At 45.2% G+C, this 24,849-nt stretch overlaps 1 protein-coding gene across 1 annotated transcript in view; it reads right to left on the minus strand.

Moving 5' to 3' along the window:
- Positions 1-24,849, minus strand: part of cpped1 (calcineurin-like phosphoesterase domain containing 1) — a 105,511-nt gene that overhangs the window by 54,391 nt on the left and 26,271 nt on the right. Inside the window, 5 exon segments of the mRNA XM_084323809.1 lie at positions 2,246-2,378; positions 3,919-3,933; positions 3,936-4,058; positions 5,221-5,349; positions 5,351-5,394. Coding sequence (XP_084179935.1) covers positions 2,246-2,378; positions 3,919-3,933; positions 3,936-4,058; positions 5,221-5,349; positions 5,351-5,394 — 444 coding nt within the window.

Genomic DNA, 24,849 nt, shown 5'->3' on the forward strand with positions numbered 1-24,849 from the left:
GTTCAGTAGCTATTGTAGAGTCTTGACTTTAGGCACATAGCGCACATTTACGCATATAACGTAGAACATATGCGCATATAGCCACAGTAAAAAATTCGTATTAAAGTAGTACCTACTTACTGGTCCACAGGAAGGCTTCAATAACGTTTGGATGGTAATCCATTTTGTGAATCCATTTGTTGAAACAACATCTTTATTTTAAGCTATCTTAACGTTAGCAAGCTAAACGTGCCACTGCATGACGTACCTGTGTAACGTTAAGTAACTTGTGTTCCGCTGTGAAAGTTCAGCATCACTGCATACACTTGGTTTAATCCATGTATTATAAATAACATGTGCGAGTGAGACTCTTTTTTTTGCATGATCGATTTCCTGATAATGTATGACGGACGGTGACCCCTCCTCATCTCGACTAGACTGTGTTTGTGTGTGACTTTCAAATGATTATAAACACAACATAGTACTGTGATGCGGAAGGTTCGAACCCATTAATTAAGATTCGAGTGCCAACGTACCCTCTACCTCCTCACCAGAACAGCCTGGTACTTCTTTTTGACCAAACGTTTTTAAGGAGGAATAGAACTCCCCTGCGCACCCTTTATCTTACCCAGACACGCTCATCACTGTTGATGTCATACCTCTCTCTCTCTCTCTCTGGGAGTCAGAGCCTACTCGCCTAAACTGTTTATTTCCAGTACAGATGAGTGTGTGTGTGTGTTTGTGTCTGTGTGTGTGTGTTTGTGTCGGCCAGGGGAAGTTGGCTGTCAACTGCCGGTGTCAACCCTGGTGCCTGCCGGTGACAGGAAAGTTGGCAACTGTGCTTCTCTCTCTCTCCTCTCTTCTCTCTCTCTCTCTCTCTCTCTCTCTCCTCTCCTCTCTCTCTCTCTCTCTCTCTCTCTCTCCTCTCTCTCTCTCTCCTCCTCTCTCTCTCTCTCTCTCTTCTCTCTCTCTCTCTCTCTCTCTCTCTCTCGTTCTTCCCACCCCTCAGAGCGGTGGAGAGACCTGGAAAAATTCTGGATCGATCTGGCACACGGAAAGTCTCATTAACGCGCGTGCACTTAGTTATGTACGCGATGGGACTAGTTAGCTGGCTGGCTGGCTGGGAGGGTGGCTGGCTGGCTGGGTGGGTGGAGGGTCGGTTGTGTGGGTAGAGCTGGTGGCTCGGGAACGCTGATAAATAAAACAGACCGGAACCTCAATCAAATCCCTCCATTCCCTCAGACTCACTGTAGCTCTGTAACCGCAAACACAGATTGCATACCGCAGTCGCTCCATACTGTACATATTGGACAGAACAGAGGCATGTCCGCCATCCATAATTAACCACCGTGTACATGCCCTATACGTAGTGAGAATGTATAATTAACACATGTGTGAACAAGAGTGTAGACGAGAGAAGATGAGAAGGCCCCCGCAGCACGTCTGGACAGGAGAGCACATCAAGTATTACCCACCTCAGCGTCTCACCCCGCATGTCAGAGAGCCTGCACCGGATCGTCTTTGTAAATCTTTACCAGCTGCTCCCGCCAGAGGACTGATCCATTATGTACGCGAGAGCGGTGGTTGAGACCACACCAGGGCGGGGGCACGGCCGAATACTGGCTTGAATAATACTGGTCTGGATAATAAAATGAACACCGTCTTCAGCGCAGTCACCTTGGCGCGTGAACGAAAGATTCCTCGTGAGAGGTCCCCGATCGTGGGAGTGCGATCTCCGGGAGCGGTCTTTCTCCATCAAGGAGTTCGACTGCCCTGTACCCTCATATCAGACTCCTATAAGCCTGGAACAATGGGCTCCGATTGTGGCATTACTCCCCATATAGCGAGCAGGCCCACTGATTAATTCAATTAGGCCCCGTCTTGTGTCTGTGCAGGGGCCCCTCTGGTGGCTGAGGCTAATGTGCTCCTAATCCTCTGCGCTCGCTGCGGCGGGGTCTTAACCAGGCCGCCGGCCCGCGGCCTGAGTGACAGAGGGGCTTTGATACCGCCGGCAGCGATCTTAGCCGTGCTTCTTAAGGCTAGAGGTTAAGGCCACTTCACTGCAGCCTAAATCCATTATCACTAGAGAGAGGTGGGAACGTATTACGGTGTGATGGATGAGGTGATTACTTGACGAAATGGCTCCGCTCCCCCCTGCAGTTGAAGAGGGACGACTCTAAATTTGAAGGAATCTAGATTTTAAAAGCCTGATTTCTTTCAGGCTAACTAGCACACGTCTAAGTTTGAGCCTCGTCGGTTTCCATACCTGCCTTCTTGAACCTGTCCAGCAGGTGGAGCCTGACGGCCGTCTGCAGGTTGAAGTAGTCGTCCTCTTCCTCGGGGGTCTTCAGGTAGAGGGGGATGTGCTGGAACACCAGGACGTGTTTGGGTTTGGGTCCCTGGACGGAACGGAGGGAGACATGAGATCTGGACGCCTCACTGATCGGGGGGGGTTTCCCCGGGCGCCAGACTATGTTCAAGTTTCAAGTTCGGTTTTATTTGTAAAAAATGCAAAAAACAAGGTAGAGATGTAGTGCAAATCTTTTAATATGAATAGATCAAATATGGTGTAGTGTTAAGAAGTGTTTAAAGTGTCTAAAGTGAATGTTAAAAGTGAGTGTTTAACACTTTCGCGGCCACTGGGATGAGTCTAATTAATCTCAATAGGACCGGGATATGTAAACAGACGTGGGGCTGTTTGTAGAGCTAAATCTATACTTTATAGTATTGCTATCTGTCCATTCTCATTGTGAATTGAGACCATAAACCGTCCCTTCAAAATACGTTCTCATTTATAGCGCCGTGAATATAAGCATTATACCGGATTTGGTCTAGTATACCTGGAAGCCGAGATAATGGGCTAATAGCTAATAACGTTAAATCCAATGGCATTTCGGTTATAGATACGCTCCAGTTAAAACTCAAACTGCATATGATCGGCACGATCCTCACGCATGTATGCATGAAAGGGGGGGGGGGGGGGGGGGGGCGGGGGACGTCGTTTCTGATTATTGATTAACAATAACCGCGTTAGCCTCATTAGCCTCATAGGCCGAACGCCTGGATGGCTATCAAAACAAGGCCCGATCGGGATGTACTTTACTTGAAAAAGATCTTACCGTGGTCCGGTGGGATCTCCCTGAGCATTTCCCTGTTATCGATCGCCATCTGGTAGATCGATATGTCCATTGGCTGATGATAAATCCCCTTATTGCATGGTGAAATCTGCGATGCAAAACGTAATCCAAGCTACAGGCTGCAGATCCAGAATCGAGCTAACATAAAACTCCATTGAAAGTAAAAAAATATAAATAGTCCACCGTTCGGCCCACAGGGAACACTGCATTATCGTGATAGCGACCCTAAGAGGATCTGGCCGGTATTGCACCTTCTCGAATTCATAGAGTAGGGTAAATCTGCAGTGCCGCTCGGCGACCTTGAATAGGTTATTAAAATGGAATAAAAGCAATAACAACTTGCCACGGATTTATCCGTGCTTCTGTCCACAACGGTGGAATCGAAACACGGATATATACGTTGTTCGTCCCCATTGTGTTAAAGTGAGTGTGTGCATGTGGATGTGTGTGCAATGAATGTAGATGGATGGGTTAGTGTTGCACATAGAGCCTTTGAGCATCCTGATGACCTGGGGATAGAAGCTCCTTCTGAGTCTCTCTGTGCCGACCATGAGACCCCGGTAGCGCTTTCCTAGCTAGTTAAATGCAGAAGACGAATTTCGGTGTATGTTTAAAACGTGCTTGATAAATACAATTATTCTATTCTATTCACTTGTTATCCGGAGACAGAGCCCCTATAGTCCTTGTCCGGGATGAAGACGGGGACGTACTGCGGGGCTCCTGAGCCGTAACAAAGGGGCCACATTATCCTGCTAATTACATTCATGAATCAGCCAGAGCAGGAGCATGGAGGCCAGCCTACCGTGGTGGAGGAGGAGGGGAGCAGGAGGCCCTCTGGAGCTGCTCCTCCAGCCACGCCTCCTGGGCGTCCCTCAGCTGGGGGCAGGCGGAGGCGTCGTGGAACAGCTGGGAGTTCAGCACCAGGCAGAACACTCCGCCCACCTGGGAGCACATGGGAAGGAAGACGAGCTAAGAGGCTGGTGGTGTAAGGGTTAATACTAGGGATGTCCGATATCATCGGGTGATATTGGCATTAAAATGTGATGTCGGAAATGATCGGTATCGGTTTGAAAGAAAAATAAAATAAAAAATATAATTACATTTATTTAACCTTTATTTACCCAGGCAAGCAAGTAAGAACAAATTCTGATTTTATTTAATGTCAAAAGTATGCATAATGTTGTGTTAATTCCACGACAAAAGATATGTAATGTTAATTACCTAAAAGTATTCCGTTTTTTGGGGGGGGAAACCCTGCATATATCGGTATCGGTTGATATCGGTATCGGAAATTAAGATATATCGGTATATCGGTAAAAAGCCAACATCGAACATCCCTAGTTAATACAGTTTTATTCCGGTTGTTATGTGGGTCATAACGTCTTCACCATGCTCCCCCACGGCAGGCGGCTACGGCTGCCCAGACACTTAAAACCCGTCATAGACTCAGCTTCGTCCCCTCAGCAGCTCGCTGGTAAACGAGTCAGGTGTCCCCCTGCTCCACCCCCCCCCCCCCCCCCTCTATGGCGAGTTGCTAGGGCTGGACTTTGAACTTGTGCTGCACTGTAATATGTCTCCCACCACTGTACTTTATTGTCTTATCGTTGTCTCACTGTTCTGTCCTGTTTTGCACTTCATTATTATTTATTATTATTATTATTATTATTATTATTATTATTATTATTATTATTATTATTATTATTATTATTATTATTATTATTATTATTATTATTATTATTATTATTGTGAAAAAAGTTATGCACTGTAATGTCATATCACGTTCCATTTGTGTGTACAATGTGGTGAATGAAGTCATCTGAATCTGAATCTGAATGTTATACCATGAAAAAAAAGAACGGTTGCCGTTTTCTTCTGGTCACCCACAACACAAAGTCGGCGTCTTAGAATGATATCACTCAGACCAGCCAGCCACCCACACACACCCCACTTGATTCAGTGTGGAAAAAATAACACTACACGACCGTATCACACCGAGACAGTGTTGTATCGAATCATCGCCAAATCAAATACGACCACGTGATAAACGCTGCATCAAGTGTTGTGGTGTGTGTGTGTGTGTGTGTCCCCCGCCTCTCCTACTCACCCAGAAGCTGAAGTAGTCGTCGCCCCACTCTCTACAGAACTGCCCCACGGTGTCCACGGTGGGGGTGTTGCCCAGGTCGTGGTTCCCGCTGACGAACACCAGGGGGATGGAGGGGTCGGTCCCCCTCAGGGGCCACCTTCAGGTCCTCCTCCTGACCGGCCCTGAACGGAGTACCTGGAGGGAGAGAGAGAGAGAGAGAGAGAGAGAGAGAGAGAGAGAGAGAGAGAGAGAGAGAGAGAGAGAGAGAGGAGAGAGAGAGAGAGGAGAGAGAGAGAGAGAGAGATAGAGAGAGAGAGAGAGAGAGAGAGAGAGAGAGAGAGAGAGAGAGGGGGGGGGGAGTATAACATCAACAGTGATGGAATGTGTCTGGTCTGGGTAAGATAAAGGGTGCGCAGGGGAAAGTACTTGAGAGTTGCCACAGCAGAGGGTTGTTGAGGACAGAGAGGACAGCAGAGGGTTGTTGAGGACAGAGAGAGGACAGCAGAGGGTTGTTGATGACAGAGAGGACAGCAGAGGGTTGTTGAGGACAGAGAGAGGACAGCAGAGGGTTGTTGATGACAGAGAGGACAGCAGAGGGTTGTTGAGGACAGAGAGAGGACAGCAGAGGTTGTTGAGGACAGAGAGAGGACAGCAGAGGGTTGTTGAGGACAGAGAGAGGACAGCAGAGGGTTGTTGATGACAGAGAGAGGACAGCAGAGGGTTGTTGAGGACAGAGAGAGGACAGCAGAGGGTTGTTGAGGACAGAGAGAGGACAGCAGAGGGTTGTTGATGACAGAGAGAGACAGCAGAGGGTTGTTGATGACAGAGAGAGGACAGCAGAGGGTTGTTGATGACAGAGAGGACAGCAGAGGGTTGTTGAGGACAGAGAGAGGACAGCAGAGGGTTGTTGATGACAGAGAGGACAGCAGAGGGTTGTTGATGACAGAGAGGACAGCAGAGGGTTGTTGAGGACAGAGAGGACAGTAGAGGGTTGTTGATGACAGAGAGGACAGCAGAGGGTTGTTGAGGACAGAGAGAGGACAGCAGAGGGTTGTTGAGGACAGAGAGAGGACAGCAGAGGGTTGTTGAGGACAGAGAGGACAGCAGAGGGTTGTTGATGACAGAGAGAGGACAGCAGAGGGTTGTTGAGGACAGAGAGGACATCAGAGGGTTGTTGAGGACAGAGAGGACAGCAGAGGGTTGTTGATGACAGAGAGAGGACAGCAGAGGGTTGTTGAGGACAGAGAGGACAGCAGAGGGTTGTTGAGGACAGAGAGGACAGTAGAGGGTTGTTGAGGACAGAGAGGACAGCAGAGGGTTGTTGAGGACAGAGAGGACAGCAGAGGGTTGTTGAGGACAGAGAGAGGACAGAAGAGTGTTGTTGATGACAGAGAGAGGACAGCAGAGGGTTGTTGATGACAGAGAGGACAACAGAGGGTTGTTGATGACAGAGAGGACAGCAGAGGGTTGTTGAGGACAGAGAGGACAGCAGAGGGTTGTTGAGGACAGAGAGGACAACAGAGGGTTGTTGATGACAGAGAGAGGACAACAGAGGGTTGTTGAGGACAGAGAGGACAGCAGAGGGTTGTTGATGACAGAGAGGACAGCAGAGGGTGTTGATGACAGAGAGGACAGCAGAGGGTTGTTGATGACAGAGAGGACAGCAGAGGGTTGTTGAGGACAGAGAGGACAGCAGAGGGTTGTTGATGACAGAGAGGACAGCAGAGGGTTGTTGAGGACAGAGAGGACAGCAGAGGGTTGTTGATGACAGAGAGGACAGCAGAGGGGTTGTTGATGACAGAGAGAGGACAGCAGAGGGTTGTTGATGACAGAGAGGACAGCAGAGGGTTGTTGAGGACATAGAGGACAGCAGAGGGTTGTTGATGACAGAGAGGACAGCAGAGGGTTGTTGATGACAGAGAGGACAGCAGAGGGTTGTTGAGGACAGAGAGAGGACAGCAGAGGGTTGTTGATGACAGAGAGGACAGCAGAGGGTTGTTGAGGACAGAGAGAGGACAGCAGAGGGTTGTTGAGGACAGAGAGAGGACAGCAGAGAGTTGTTGATGACAGAGAGAGGACAGCAGAGGGTTGTTGATGACAGAGAGAGGACAGCAGAGGGTTGTTGATGACAGAGAGAGGACAGCAGAGGGTTGTTGAGGACAGAGAGAGGACAGCAGAGGGTTGTTGAGGACAGAGAGGACAGCAGAGGGTTGTTGAGGACAGAGAGAGGACAGCAGAGGGTTGTTGATGACAGAGAGAGGACAGCAGAGGGTTGTTGATGACAGAGAGGACAGCAGAGGGTTGTTGAGGACAGAGAGAGGACAGCAGAGGGTTGTTGAGGACAGAGAGAGGACAGCAGAGGGTTGTTGATGACAGAGAGAGGACAGCAGAGGGTTGTTGAGGACAGAGAGAGGACAGCAGAGGGTTGTTGATGACAGAGAGAGGACAGCAGAGGGTTGTTGATGACAGAGAGGACAGCAGAGGGTTGTTGAGGACAGAGAGGACAGCAGAGGGTTGTTGATGACAGAGAGGACAGCAGAGGGTTGTTGAGGACAGAGAGGACAGCAGAGGGTTGTTCAGGACACCGGCAACAGCTCCGCTTTCTATTACCGCAGATGCACAGATAACGAACCTCTGGTCTCAGCCTCCCCAAACAACACAGAAGACGAATCAAGTTGTCGTCCAGAGCGACAGCATAGCAGCAGCAGAAGCGTAGTCAAAGACTACCTACACACTGTGATACATACTACATAATCAAATCAAATCAAATTTATTTGTAAGGCCCGACAACACACGTTAATGTCCCCATGGGCCGGACACGTCTTCTTTAAACAAGTCAAGAAGAAACATAACAATAAGTCAAGAACAAAACAAGAACACCATAAGGTCCAACAAATTTAAAATAAATGCAAATAAATTAATGATGCAAGCACTCCCAGACATACCCCACACGAAGGTAAGAAAAACTCACTAAAACCTAACAATAGGGGAAAAAAGGGGGCATCTCCCTTCTTAGATGTCGGTGATAGTAGTGTTGCAGACTAACAGTTGGTAAGCATGCACTCATGTGGTTTTCAACAAGACAACGACTCTTTTCCCTGCACGTTCGGATCAAGCGCAACGACGAGCTAACCCGGCCTCTCGTTGTTCACACAGAAGGAACAGCGTGTGGGGAAGAAAAGGAGACAGAATTGATTTGTGCACACATTTAAAACCAGGCCTGTGTGGGTAGCAGGACAACGAAAGTAAAAGTAAAAACTATTTATAATTTAGAGTATCAAAAACAAATCTATCAGCTCCACCACTACACTACACAGTTAGTCCTCTCCCTCTCCCTCTCTCTCTCATGATCTCCTCTTTGCCTGCCCCCCCCCCCCCCCCCCCCCGTTTTATTCATATGAGTAATTATTTTACTGGCCTACTTTCGGAACGGGAGTCGTTCTCTTAGATGTTTGGACAGGACTCGTTACATAAGAGCCTTTTCCAACAGAACATCTTGCCCGTGACAGTAAAAGGAGAGACAATATTGTTATTACATCAAGACAGAGCTGAAGATAAAAGACCCAATGTATTTCTTCCCACCTGTCTCCTTATCCTCCCAAATTAAGCTGACCTCTGACATCAGACCGCCGATACTTCACACGCACACACACAGTAGGAGACGTGACAGGCCCTTCTGTTCTGTAAAATAGCATCTGTGCGTTGCCTTTGCCAGTGCCTGTGGTTTGAGGAGTAATATTAATAGTAACAGTAAGTGATTACAGTATTGTAATGTAATGCTCAATAGAAATCTTATAGAAAATTAGAAAATTATATATACAATATTCTGCTGTACAAACACTATTATATAATAACACTATTGTGTTATATCAGTTGAGTGGCAACTACAAGTGGCAAAATAGACATTTATTTATATGAAAGTATTTTAGATTATTACTTTAACATATGAATTGAAACTGTATTGTCTTATTAACATATAGATTGGAACAGTATTGTTTTATTAACAAATTGATTGGAACAGGATTGTTTTATTAACATATGGATTGGAACAGGATTGTTTTATTAGGATATGGATTGGAACAGTATTGTTTTATTAACATATGGATTGGAACAGGATTGTTTTATTAACATATGGATTGGAACACTATTGTTTTATTAACATATGGATTGGAACACTATTGTTTTATTAACATATGGATTGGAACAGTATTGTTTTATTAGCATATGGATTGGAACAGTATCTTATAAGTTACTTCTCTCCTGTATTTCAACACTCTGTATGTTTTCTGTCCTTCTAACTTTGTTCCCATCCTCTTTTGTCCATCTTCTCCCCCTCTCCCCCCCGCCCTTGACTCTCAAGGACAACAAGCTGTGCCGAAAAGCATTGGAATCCCTCCATTCACCAGACAAACGGACCGCACGCCGAGGCAAGGACACCGCGCCAGCCTTCTGCTCACTCCGACGGCCGCGGCGCGTGCGTAGCCCGGCTACCCTCAGGTCCTCCCTCCGGCGAGCACGACGTGGCCATGAATCACCCACCTGCGCGGCAGAACTCAAACTGAGCCGCTCAGTCAAACCCCATCAATCAGTGTTTCGGACACTTCGCGGGGCAGATTGATGGAGAATCGGCCGCTAAGGTGTGATGTCTGTAGGCGTGACCCCATTAGAGAGACAACGTCAGTTAAGCACTCGTAGGGGACTTAGATGAACACATGCCATGCTGTGTGTGTGTGTGTGTGTGTGTGTGTGTGTGTGTGTGCGTGTGTGTGTGTGTGTGTGTGTGTGTGTGTGTGTGTGTGTGTGTGTGTGTGTAGCGCGAGCACCGCTCACTTCACTTCATCTCCTCTCAGTTGACCCTCAGCATGAAGCAGATATCTTGGGGCATGTGAATCATTGTGAGGCCAGGAGAGCTGAAGTCGCTGTATGGTGTGATGGGGTCAGAGGTCGGTATCTCTGCTGGCTCAACAACAACAACAGCACAGTAGCGGTTAAACTGTTCTCGCTGCAGAGAAGCCCAAGGCTGACGTCTTGCTTCTGTATCGCGAGAGTATAGCGCAGGGAGAAGGGACGTTTATGAACTTCTCTAACTAGGGGTCTACTTGAATTAAATAATTTGTCTGTATTGAAAATGACTGACTACTTGAATTAAACAATTTGTCTGTATTCCAAATGACTGACTACTTGAATTAAACAATTTGTCTGTATTGAAAATGACTGACTACTTGAATTAAACAATTTTTCTGTATTGCAAATGACTGACTACTTGAATTAAACAATTTGTCTGTATTGCAAATGACTGACTACTTGAATTAAACAATTTGTCTGTATTGAAAATGACTGACTACTTGAATTAAACAATTTGTCTGTATTCCAAATGACTGACTACTTGAATTAAACAATTTGTCTGTATTGAAAATTACTGACTACTTGAATTAAACAATTTGTCTGTATTGAAAATGACTGACTACTTGAATTAAACAATTTGTCTGTATTGAAAATGATTGACTACTTGAATTAAACAATTTGTCTGTATTGAAAATGACTGACTACTTGAATTAAACAATTTGTCTGTATTCCAAATGACTGACTACTTGAATTAAACAATTTGTCTGTATTGAAAATGACTGACTACTTGAATTAAACAATTTGTCTGTATTGAAAATGACTGACTACTTGAATTAAACAATTTGTCTGTATTGAAAATGACTGACTACTTGAATTAAACAATTTGTCTGTATTGAAAATGACTGACTACTTGAATTAAACAATTTGTCTGTATTGAAAATGACTGACTACTTGAATTAAACAATTTGTCTGTATTGAAAATTACTGACTACTTGAATTAAACTATTTGTCTGTATTCCAAATGACTGACTACTTGAATTAAACAATGTGTCTGTATTCCAAATTACTGACTAATTGAATTAAACAATGTGTCTGTATTGCAAATGACTGACTACTTGAATTCACAGCAGATCCAGCAGTATGGGGGGGGGGGGGGGGAGTGCTGCTATATTAATAAAAAGGGATTACTGGATGAAAACATTCAGGGGGCTTCTGGTGATGTACCGCCAGCAACCAGGTCAGTCCAACATTCTATTATTTTTAATAAGGCCGTGGGCCAGAAGTGATATAGTAGGATTTAGCAGCCTTAAAGCGACAACGTGTCATTTTCCTATTCTATTAATCAGGTTCTGGAGCGTGCACAGAGCAAATTTCTCACCGTCGCTGCCGTCGGCCTTGAATGATCCGGTGACGGTGAGTGCCGCGGTGAAGCGCCGGCAGTCTCAATTTGCCGCGTACACGCTTCCAGATTTTCATATATTTTTTAACGACAACAAAAAAAGACACATTGTCGCTTTAAGCCACCGGTGTTTTTTACCATACAAGCTCTATCACTAAACCGAGGCTGTGCTGCCTTGCTGCCGTGCTGCCTTGCTGCCTTGCTGCCGGGAGAAGTGTTGGTGCCCCTCACGCTGAGCGCGGCAGGATTTTACCAGCCGCGTGAACGACGGAACGGAACACGGCGGGCTACGTGGCGTTAATTATAATTTTGTGCTTCAAATCCTCCTTGCCACCATTCTGCTCTAAATATGGCCCCGTCTGCGCCGGTTAAATCAATTAATCACGCTTTCATCAAAATTGACCCCCGAATCTCAAGCACCGCCCTCTTTTCGAACACAACGTTTGTCCGAGGGAAGCAACAGCTCTCAAAGAGCACCTACGGGAGGCTGCAATTCGAAACTAGCACCTGTAAACATCCAAACCCCCCCCCCCCCCCACCCAACCCCCTCCAATGTACAGTTTCTTCCCCCTCAAATGTATACTCTCTTTTAGAAACTCTGTCTATTTGTATATCTTGTATGTCATAAATGTCTGGATGTAACAGTACTGTTTATCTGTATGTCATGTATGTCATAAATGTTACGATGAATTGAAAATGGGGGACCCTGATGTAAACAAGACGAAAGTCTTTCTCTGGTCTGCATCCCCTTAACACTTTCCACGCCAGACCCGATGATAGTCGGGTTAACTCGCCGAACATTGGGCGCCAGACCCGCGTATAGTCGGGTTTTGGTCGTTATTTCTTTTATTCGCTATTTCCATTGATTATCCATCCAACCATTCGGTAAAAGCGATCACGCCGCCATCTTTCTTTTGCCAAAGTACAAACAAAGTCTCAAGCGAACGCCGGTGGTCTCGCGAGAGGTTAAGCGTTGGGCCGTGACGTCAGAGGAGTCACTCCAAGCTGCACTTGAATGCACAGACTGGAGTGTATTCCGTGATAACACAGCCAATATTAACGAATACACCGAAACGGTAATTGACTATGTCTGTACTCTGGTAGAAGAAACAATCCCCTCCACCAAAATTTAAATCTACCCAAATCAAAAGCCCTGGGTAGACAAATCCGTCCGTGAGGCTCTGAAAGTGCGCACATCAGCATACAACACCGGGCTGGTGACAGGCAACATGGAAGAACACAAGATGGCAAGATACAACGTCAGGAGAGCAGTAATAGAGGCAAAACGGCGTTACAGGGATAAAGTTGAACTTCAGTTTGAACAGGCTGACTCTAGAGGCATGTGGCAGGGCCTCAAAACGATGACAGACTACAAAGGCACCCCCCTCAAACTGAACAGTGACATCTCCTTAGCAAATGATCTCAATTCCTTCTATGCGAGGTTTGAGGCTGTGAATAACAACACCAGCCTACAAACCACGGCAATGGGGGGGGGGGGGGGTCTGCTGATGGAGACTCAGTGTTCAGGGTAACAGAGCATGAGGTGAGACGGATCTTTAAAAAAGTGAATATCAGGAAGGCAGCAGGACCGGACGGCATCCCCGGCCGCGTCCTAAAAGTCTGTGCCGACCAACTGGCCCCGGTATTCACTGACATCTTCAACCTGTCCTTGGAACAGGCTGTCATCCCCACCTGTCTGAAGAAGTCCACCATCATCCCTGTACCCAAAAAATCTACGCCCGCTTGCCTCAACGACTACCGCCCTGTAGCCCTCACCTCCATAGCCATGAAGTGCTTTGAGAAGCTAGTGAAGGGCTACATCTGTTCCTCCCTCCCCATCAACCTGGACCCTCTGCAATTTGCATATCGCCCCAACAGGTCCACGGAGGACGCCATAGCCCATGTGCTGCACACAGCAGCATCACACCTGGACAAGAGGCAGGGGAACTATGTGAGAATGCTGTTCATCGACTACAGCTCATCATCCAATACCATAGTCCCCTCCAAACTCATAGCCAAGCTCAGGGACCTCTGCCAGTGGGTCTTGGACTTCCTGACGGGCAGACCCCAGGTGGTAAGAGCCGGCAACTGCACCTCCTCATCCATCACGCTCAACATAGGGGCCCCCCAGGGCTGTGTTCTGAGCCCCCTCCTCTACTCCCTGTACACACATGACTGCGTAGCACAGCGGAACAACAACACCATCATCAAATTTGCTGATGACACAGTAGTGGTGGGCCTGATCTCTGCCAACGACGAAAGGGCCTACCTGGAAGAGGTAGAGAACCTGTCACAGTGGTGTCAGGAGAACTGCCTCTCCCTGAACGTCAGCAAAACAAAAGAGATGATTGTGGACTTCAGGAGGTCGGGGGTCAAGGACTACAGCCCCCTCAGCATCGACGGGGCACCGGTTGAGAGAGTGAACAGTTTCAAGTACCTCGGAGCCCACATATCCGAGGACTTGACATGGACCACACACATTGACAGTGTTGTGAAGAAGGCACGACAACGCCTCTACTTCCTCAGGCGCCTAAGGAAGTTCCAAGTCAGTCAGAAGATCCTTAGGAACTTCTACTCATGTACAATAGAGAGCATCCTGACCGGCAACATCACCTCCTGGTTTGGGAATAGCACTGCACAAGACCGTAGCAGACTACAAAGAGTGACACGTTCAGCCGAACGCACAATTGGAGGGGGGCTTCCCACCATCCAGAACATTTACAACAAGCGGTGCAAGGGGAAGGCTAAGAGAATTATTAAGGACTCGAGCCACCCGAACAACTGCCTCTTTGAACTGCTGCGGTCAGGCAAGCGATACCGGAGTCTTAAGGCGAGCACAGAAAGACTCAGAAGAAGCTTCTATCCCCAGGCCATCAGGCTGCTAAACGAACAATAAACACTATGCAACAACCATCAAATGCACACAGCACACACACCCACACGCACACACTCACTCAAACAAACAACACACTGCAGCACCCACTCTCCACACTTTAGATCACACAAACACACTTTACACTTTATATTTATTGATAAAGGATTTGCACTACAACTCGTACACCTACTGTGAATTGTACCTAAATTGCACCTCGTCCCATTTCTGCCTTGCACTATATAGTATTGCATATTAGTACACTGCACAGTATTGTATATTGTATGGTAACTACGTCTATTCTGCATCGAACATTGTACATATGTCTAAACTGAACACTGTGACCTAATTTTTTTACTTCTAATTTTACTATGTTATTTTATTTCATACTTATCTTGTCTTGCACAGTCTCTGGAGCGTAACAGTAAGAAGCATTTTGTATAAAAGTATTCTGTACTTCTGTATGACAAATATTAAAGAAACTTGAAACTTGAAACTCCAGGGAGCCTGATGTTATCATTGGGAATGGGTCTGAGATCGCAAACGTCCAATACGGCCGCCTGCCGTCTTGCGGCCGGTATTGCACATCCTTTGAAACTCTCTGGCTTGGGCTGTGCGTCGATCTAAAGTGTCCGGATGGGGTTTTCCTTGTCGGGCAGGACAAGCGTTTATAAGGCATTGGATTGAGGAGAATCAAGCACTCCCGGTTCATGTTATTTGGTGGATTATGTTGGCAACACGATCAACATCAATACTTGGAATGGCGATCAGATAATTGGAATATTCTTTTTGGAGTACATCCAATCAAGGTAAGGGCTATATGGTATCAATCTTGCGTTGATCCAATAATCCCTTCACTGCGATCCGAGCATGTGTGTTTCATGATGAAACATAATACCGATAATATAGCGTTGATTTAGAAATAGTAGCGTATACAGGCGAGAAACGGCACGGTTTTGAGTGAAATGCACGTATTGCTGCATAGCGTCGTTTTCTGGGATTAGACAGGATTACTCTAAAACTATACTCATATTCACCACGGTATAAAACGGGAATGTATGGATGAAGAAATTATTTCGTTTTCACGAATTGAATGATAGATACTCGATGTCAAATGGGCAATAGTATTATATCCATAGCTATGATATATAATATAGTTTGAGCCCTGCAAACACCGCCACATATTAGTATACTTTAAAGCGCTGGCCTTTCAACAGTAACAGTAAACAGCACCATCTGGTGCTGAATGAGTTAACAATTGTGTATTGAGCCGTTCTGTATTGTACCCATTCTGCAATCTGTTAATAAAGTTTTCAATCAATCAATCAATCAATCAATCAATTGTGATTGGAGGATCAAGAAAAGAGGGCAGGGTTTGAGATGGGATAGACTCCCTTGCTGCCTTCAAAACCAGTCTCATTGTCTCAAACTCATTGACCGCCACGCTGTTTTCCCATCTCTACTCAATGGCGCCAGCGTTATTGACCATTTTAGCGATGTTTGCGGACCCATCGTGTGTTCTGTATTATAGCTATGGAGAGTAGACAATAGTATGGCTCATTTGACAGGCATTGTTCATAGTCCAATTCTGACTAACCAGTTAATCTCTACATACTTTAGTTTGTGCGCTATTCCATGCTAAACTCGCCCCTTTCCACAAATAACATACACAATTAGTTATATTGTTCACAGAACCACAACTAAGCACATAATGCGTTCAAACAAACATTTGAACTTAACGATATCAAGGGTGAACTCGTTTTCCATAACAAAAGGGCATTTAGGGACACTAATAAATAACGTTACTAGTTCGGCAGCAGGTGCTCTGATTAGAACCGAATCAGTCAGTGCACCACTTTACATGTCTACAACACGCAAAATATAGACATCTCCAATAATAATAATAATACACATTTTAGTGTTCAACGTACCTTATTCTGCTTTACCAAGGGGTGTTAATTACTGAAGTAAGGTCCTGGTACTCTATATAGTTCGCTGTCTGCTCCGACGTTCTCGCTTGGTTACTTCCTGTATTAGTTACAGGTCTCTTGAGAACAAACAGGATCTTGTGACCTTTATACTATAGAAAAGACGAGCTCTGCCCCCATGTGGACACTAAAGGAAAATGCACAAGCGGCAACTGAGATATTAACACAGGGTTTCTTAAATAGAAAGTTTAATATTATAAACTAATAAAGAAAAGTTGATCATCTTTTTTCATAGATTGCGAGATATGACACGTTATATGCATTATATGCTCGCCTGAAACCCCAAATACTTCCAAATCAAAGGTATATACCATATACATATGTGTCTTCACAAAATCATCAAGGGGGGGGGGGGGGGGGTCGTCTTACCCCGAAACTGTGATCGTTACCAAAAGCATCTTTTAGGTCCGGTAAAATACGACACTGTGATCGGTACAAAAGCATGTTTTAGGTAAAAAAAAAAATACCAGCAGGTTACCTAAAATAGACCTTACCTCAGTCAGAAGGTACCAAAATGAATACATCCCAGTCGTCCCATGGCGATCGCATTTACTCGTGTATATTGGGCATGGCTATGATACGGGAAAGAATAGGTCTGAGGCACCAAATCTCAGACCGATTGCTATGTCCTGATCCACTCAGAGGTGGAAGCAGCCAGAGGTAACTCAGTACATCCCCAGTTCAAACGGTAGGCGATACTGCCACCTGGCGGGATTCGATCGTCATTGCAATTCCAACGTAGGCAGCTGTGCCAGGGAGACACAGGCAGCTCCGAGTGAGTGTTTAGAACGGGGATCAAAGGGAAAAGATCAAAGGATCCAAAAACGAGTATACTAGTTTTTAGCGCCCAAGCGTTGCCGACGAAACACAAGTATACTCGTTTTTGGCGCCCAATGCTCCTATGTTTTCATGTTTTTACTTTTACCTTGAGATCTCGTTTGAGTTTAAAGTGTGCTATATGAATTAAATGTATTATAATTATTATCATGCATCTTTATTTCTGAATACTTGTGTGTAATGTTCAATAGTGAACAGCGTTCTCTCACAGAAAGGTTAAAGGTCAGTGAGTTCCCATCTCCAGGCCGGAAAGTGTTCCAGGAATTTAAGTACTCTGCGGTAGTTTATTACCTCAGCGATTGTTATCGTGAGGAACACCTGGTATCCTGCTATCTTATGTTAAATGTCAAGGTTAAACATCAAGTTGACTTATGCATCCTTAAATGTAACAGCTGTGTTTCTGCTTTCTTTGTCTTAACAGGATAGATGACACCGACCTAGGCTATTTGTGCTCACTCTCTCCTTACCCCTTCTCCTTTCCTCCCTCTCTTCTTACCACTTCTCCTTTCCTCCCTCTCTTCTTACCATTTCTCCTTTCCTCACTCTCTCCTTTCCTCACTCCCTCCTTACCTCTTCTCCTTTCCTCCCTCTCTTCTTACCTCTTCTCCTTTCCTCCCTCTCTCATAACCTCTTCTCCTTTCCTCACTCCCTCCTTACCTCTTCTCCTTTCCTCCCTATCTTCTTACCTATTCTCCTTTCCTCACTCTCTCCTAACCTCTTCTCCTTTCCTCACTCCCTCCTTACCTCTTCTCCTTTCCTCCCTCTCTTCTTACCTATTCTCCTTTCCTCACCCTCTCCTAACCTCTTCTCCTTTCCTCACTCTTCCTCTCTTTCTTTCTTGACCCTTTATATCGATTTAATTAATTATCTTTTGACTATTGCTTTTGTATTCTTGTATGGATCCATATCTGTAATCAACGATCATATTGAACTTTAGAAATCATCTCTTACTATTATAATATCAAACAGCAATTCAACATTCTTTCCTTATATCAATTAAGACATCAATATAAAAAATAAAACATCATTATACAGACGTCATTATACAGACTTCCCCATCTAGCGCCCTCAATCAGATACCGACGGTCACCATAATTGTCTTCAGTACTACACTACCGGCTAAATCTTTGACCTTGATCCGTCCATCTTTGATTGATTTGAAAATCATTCAATGAAATAGGTCCTTGGCTGACTGCCAACCTGTCCACCAGGTTATCACTGTAACGGCCAGACACACACACACACACACACACACACACACACACACATACAGCGACACAATTATTACAATACCCCCTTGCACTTTGCACGTGGGTGTAAAAAGACAAATGTGGCACTTACTCACTCTGACTCTAAAAGGAATGGATGCTTGTGTTTGTGTGAACACTTGTTTATTGAATGAGACTACTGTGACATGTAGCTCTGACACCCTCGCCACGTAAACCGTGATGGATGCTGGATGAGCCCGTCCAATACGTCTCTGGACTCCCGTTCACAAAAGACTGATCGCGCTGGCCTTGATGCATTTTCTTTCTGCCTTCACATGCATTTCCTCCTAAGTGACGGAATGTTGTTGACCGAACAGGGACCTCACAATAAAGAACCTTGTCTCCATTAGCTTTGTTCAGCCTGGCTGGGGCTAGCCGTGGTCTCCGGCTGCTAGGGCTGACCCCTATTATTCGATTAGTCGACTAATCGGTCAAAAGGAGCCGTAGTCGACTGCCAACCTCTTAATCGAATAAATTTTTTTTTATAAATAAAATATATATATATATATTTTTTTTTTATCATTCTTTCCAAAAGAAAAGAGCCCTAGAAGTGTGGCTAACGCTAATGGCACGCATACCAGAAGCTAACTGCCTACGAAAACAGGCACAGAGGCACTGAAAGAGGATTTCACCCATCTAATGAACACACTAGACTAGACAAATATCAAGATGTATCCATCAGTGGACCAATTGCATGCTTTTGCAGAGGACAAGAAGCCTTCAGTCGACTCCTTCAGACATTAAGCACCCCCCACAGCCCAAATGGAATGGATTTTTTTTTGTCAACCAATAGTCGACTAACGGCAAATTTTGGCCTATCATAGTTGACCATCCAAGTCCTTAGTCGGGGACAGCCCTACCGGCTGCTATAGGGAGGTGTAGTCTGACATCACTTTGGACCCCCTGCGCGGTCCACCCATTTAGGGATTTATCATTGGGAAAATGGATTATCGGCTATTGTAATAATAATGCTAGTTGCACCCTACTTACAATTCATCATGAATTGAATTTTGATTGATTGAAACTTTTATTAACAGATTGTAGAATGGGTAGAATACAGTACTATTCTACTAATATATCACTGATTCTTGAGAGTCGGGACAAAACATGTCCTACATAGAAAAGTCTAATTTATATCAAAAATAAAGAAATTAATAATGATTGACATACTCACAAAGTTCAATCTAAAGGTATTGTGTATACTGATGTTATGTTTTAGCACATATATTTGTTTTTTGGGGGATATTTGTTTAAATGTACAATCTGTGGTTAGAAGCTCCCATGTTAATTTTCTCAGCAAGGGTCACATTATTGACCAGCCCAAAAAAGCTTGAAAAACCTCTCCACTTGTGAAAACATACATATCAAATCAAGGATAAGGGTTATAAATGTATAAAACAATGCATGCCATGAAACTCAAATAATATTTTCCATAGAAATCTGCCTATCAAAGTTGTGTCCTCGGTTTATGTCAACTCCGTCAGACTTTTTCATAAACCTAATTAAATCAGGCAATAGCATGGCCAGCTCTATCCCTGAGGACCCCTTTTCCTTGCCCTGCCTGTGGTGAATGCAACACTACCACACATGGTCTGGTAAATTTGATACTTTTTGATATTTTAGACAAACAATGTCAATATTCCTATGGTCACAGCTGGAACATGTCAACACCATCTCTCTGTTATTATACTTTTAAAAAACAATAGTGGATTGAATTCAAGTGTTTCAGTGAGATTATTAAGACAGCTAGCAACTGCCAAAAAACTAGCTAGCTGCAGTGCACAATACAGGCTTGGAGGGAAAATGTGTGCCCTTTTGTCAACTCTGTCAGACGTCAACTCCATCAGATTTTGTGTCTGACGGAGTTGACGTGTAAGCTGACGGAGTTGACAAATCCATCAATAACCTCATAATATGCTATTATTATACTATTTTTGAACATGGTAAAGGATTTAAATGTTATTTCAGAGTTGTATCTGCACAGAAGTGTGCATATAATAGCATGCATTACAATACACTTCTGACTTTTAGAGCATGGGCAGGCTGTGGTCTGCTTTTTGAATAATTGTCTTACTTTCCCAGCACATGTGTTAATACATAAATATAAATATATCACTTGTCTACGTGGTTGATTGATTGATGTAAAATGTCATAACCCAGTAGGGATACAAGACAGAAGAAAACAGTTATTCTTGTTCTTATACTGTTTACTTAGATCATCAGAGCAAAGGTGAACGGTGGTAAACTGTGGATATTTCATCTTAATATCTTTAAAATAATTCTTAATATAGGATTGGTCCATGTGTGTCTACTGTAGATTGCTACATCATCCTTTATCTGACTCTTTCCATCCATAGTGTAATACATTATGGTATGGAGTGATCAACAGGATAATATTTTGCTAGTCAGTTGTCTCAATCTTATCAGTTGTTACAAGTGTAGAGTTCAAGAAAAATCAGGATCAGATAAAAATCAGATCAGGATATTCTAGATAGCAATGCCAGACAGTGCAGGGAGTTTCTCAGACAGGAAAAGCAACGAAGTAAAATGCGAAAAAGGCATTCAAGAGAAATAAAAACTATGAAAGAGAATATTACAAATGTAACAAAGCAACGAAACAACCTGATAAAAACAATAATGCGCAGAAAAAAGGCTACAAATACATCACCACTGGACTCTCCAGGCACGGAAACAAAGAAGATGCTATCAGGAAGCAAAGTAAGGAATCCGAAAATCCAAAAGGCCCTTCTATTCCACAACATCCCCAGAAGAGGGCTGAAGACAAACAAACAAACTCCTGGCCCACAGCGCCAAAAACCAGCACTGAGTGTGCATTAGGCACGATTCTTAAAAAGTATCGTCTTCTTCAACAAATTAAAGAGTTTGGGTTAACCTACAAGTTAATGAGAGAAAAGGAGCAGCCTCAGAAAAAGCCAACATTAATACAGGGTATAACACAGACTGTTCAGGATTTCTTCCTGAACTCTGCACGTGTGACGACGGATAAGACTGACACAATCACCAGGAACAAGATCAAGCGGCAGATAATGATCCTGCTAGACTCCATGCTCAACCTCCACACTGAATTCCAGATTAAGAACCCCACTGTAAAGCTGAGCTATTCTTCATTCTGTGCTCTGAGGCCCTTCTACAGTATGTCACAGCACCAAAAGCATCTGATTGGAAGACATGTCTGTGTCAAATACATGAAAATGCATGCTTAATGCTCGAGGTCCTTAAAATGTCTGGTGTTGTGAAGTCAAACAAACTGGATGACAGTTTTCAATTAGTTTGTTGCTCTCCAGCAAGTGAGGCCTGCCTTCTTCGCGCCTGCTCACGATGTCTAAACAAAGGTACAGTTACAACCCAAGAGCAAGACAAAATCGATGTTCAATGGAGGCAGTGGGAGAGAGTTCAAGAAGACACACGCAATGGAATCGACATCAACACTAAGCTCGTCGAACACCGAGGCAGCCTTTCAGAGCTCATCAAACTCTATGAGCAAAAACTCAGAAAGGAAACCACAACACATGTGTGTTCAGTGCGAAACCAGTCAAAAGAATACAGCAACACAATTGAGTCCTGTGATGAGAGTACAGCAATCGTCCATGTTGACTTTTCAGAATCCTGGAAATTCAAATATAAAGCTGAAGTTCAGGCCTGCCATTTCGGACAAAATCTGCCACAGATAACACTCCATACCAGAATGTATTACACTAAGGGTGGAAAGGCAGGGTTTTGCACACTGTCAGAGTCAAAGAGACAGGATGCTGCAGCAATCTGGACACAAATGGATCCAGTCCTATCCTAAAGATATCAAGACAAGGTTACCACCGTGCACTTCCAAGCAAACAAGAACAAGAAGAACTTTTTTCTTCTGGGGTTTGAAAGGACAACGCGGAACTTCTTCCCCACTTCTCATGGTAAGGGCGCACCAGACGGCATTGGCGGAACAGTAAAAAGAACAGCTGACAACCTGGTCCTGAGAGGAAATGATGTGACGGATGGACACATATTCTTCAAAAAGGTCTCATACAGTCTGAATGGTGTTCAGCTGTACCACATTGTGGAAGAAGACATGCAAAGATACGACACACTTCTCATGAATCCTCTCAAACCTGCCTTGATCATGGCGCTGCAACGAACGGCTGCCTCTCTGATCACTCCGTCGAGACTGTGCTTTCTTTTGTTAATTTTTATAGTATTAAGAGTTTTATTTGCACCTACTGTTGGTGCATTATACGTGTATGACCGTCAGTCAATCATTGACATTGGATTAAAGAAAACTTACCGATTGGATTGCTCTCTGGATCGGATTGCCGAACAACAACAATGGCCAGCGGAGATCCTTTGTTGTGGCCATGGCCAAAGCCAGGAGACGCCACGACGAAGAGGGAAGAGAGCCGGAGTCCGGAACAGACTGAAGTCCAAACGACACAGAACCACATTGCCCAGCATATTGTTGGCCAATGTGCAATCGATAGGGAATAAACTGGACGACATCAGAGCACGGATCCAATTCCAGAGGGACATTCGGGATTGTAACGTCCTCTGTTTCACAGAAACTTGGCTGAGTCCAGATGTCCCGAATCACGCAATAGAACCGGCAGACCACTTCTTCGTCCTCCGCAAGGACCGGACGGCAGAAGAGTCACTAAAGAAGAAAGGAGGCGGCATTGCCTTCATGATAAACAAGGAGTGGTGCGATGTAGGCAACGCAAAGGAACTGTCTAACCACTGCTCCCCAGACCTGGAGTTTATCACGATAAAATGTCGACCCTTCTTCCTCCCAAGAGAGTTAACGTCCATCATCCTCATCGGAGTGTACATTCCACCACACGCGAACACTGGGGTCGCACTTTCAAAACTTCACGACGAGGTAAACAAACTCCAGACAGCTAATGTTGACGCTGCCATTTTGGTTCTGGGTGATTTCAACAGCGCGCGTCTTAAAAAGGTGTTGCCGAATTTCTATCAGCATGTGACCTGTCCCACCAGAGGCGAGAACATATTAGACCATGTATACTCGCAATTTAAGAATGGGTACAAGTCACAGGCTCTTAGTCCATTCGGTAAAAGCGATCACGCCGCCATCTTTCTTTTGCCAAAGTACAAACAAAGTCTCAAGCGAACGCCGGTGGTCTCGCGAGAGGTTAAGCGTTGGGCCGTGACGTCAGAGGAGTCACTCCAAGCTGCACTTGAATGCACAGACTGGAGTGTATTCCGTGATAACACAGCCAATATTAACGAATACACCGAAACGGTAATTGACTATGTCTGTACTCTGGTAGAAGAAACAATCCCCTCCACCAAAATTAAAATCTACCCAAATCAAAAGCCCTGGGTAGACAAATCCGTCCGTGAGGCTCTGAAAGTGCGCACATCAGCATACAACACCGGGCTGGTGACAGGCAACATGGAAGAACACAAGATGGCAAGATACAACGTCAGGAGAGCAGTAATAGAGGCAAAACGGCGTTACAGGGACAAAGTTGAACTTCAGTTTGAACAGGCTGACTCTAGAGGCATGTGGCAGGGCCTCAGAACAATGACAGACTACAAAGGCACCCCCCTCAAACTGAACAGTGACATCTCCTTAGCAAATGATCTCAATTCCTTCTATGCGAGGTTTGAGGCTGTGAATAACAACACCAGCCTACAAACCACGGCAATGGGGGGGGGGGGGGGGGGGTCTGCTGATGGAGACTCAGTGTTCAGGGTAACAGAGCATGAGGTGAGACGGATCTTTAAAAAAGTGAATATCAGGAAGGCAGCAGGACCGGACGGCATCCCCGGCCGCGTCCTAAAAGTCTGTGCCGACCAACTGGCCCCGGTATTCACTGACATCTTCAACCTGTCCTTGGAACAGGCTGTCATCCCCGCCTGTCTGAAGAAGTCCACCATCATCCCTGTACCCAAAAAATCTACGCCCGCTTGCCTCAACGACTACCGCCCTGTAGCCCTCACCTCCATAGCCATGAAGTGCTTTGAGAAGCTAGTGAAGGGCTACATCTGTTCCTCCCTCCCCATCAACCTGGACCCTCTGCAATTTGCATATCGCCCCAACAGGTCCACGGAGGACGCCATAGCCCATGTGCTGCACACAGCAGCATCACACCTGGACAAGAGGCAGGGGAACTATGTGAGAATGCTGTTCATCGACTACAGCTCAGCATTCAATACCATAGTCCCCTCCAAACTCATAGCCAAGCTCAGGGACCTGGGCTTGAACTATGACCTCTGCCAGTGGGTCTTGGACTTCCTGACGGGCAGACCCCAGGTGGTAAGAGCCGGCAACTGCACCTCCTCATCCATCACGCTCAACATAGGGGCCCCCCAGGGCTGTGTTCTGAGCCCCCTCCTCTACTCCCTGTACACACATGACTGCGTAGCACAGCGGAACAACAACACCATCATCAAATTTGCTGATGACACAGTAGT

This window comes from Notolepis coatsorum (assembly GCF_963971535.1).
Source record: "Notolepis coatsorum genome assembly, chromosome: 10".
In the NCBI taxonomy this organism is placed as follows: Eukaryota; Metazoa; Chordata; class Actinopteri; order Aulopiformes; family Paralepididae; genus Notolepis; species Notolepis coatsorum.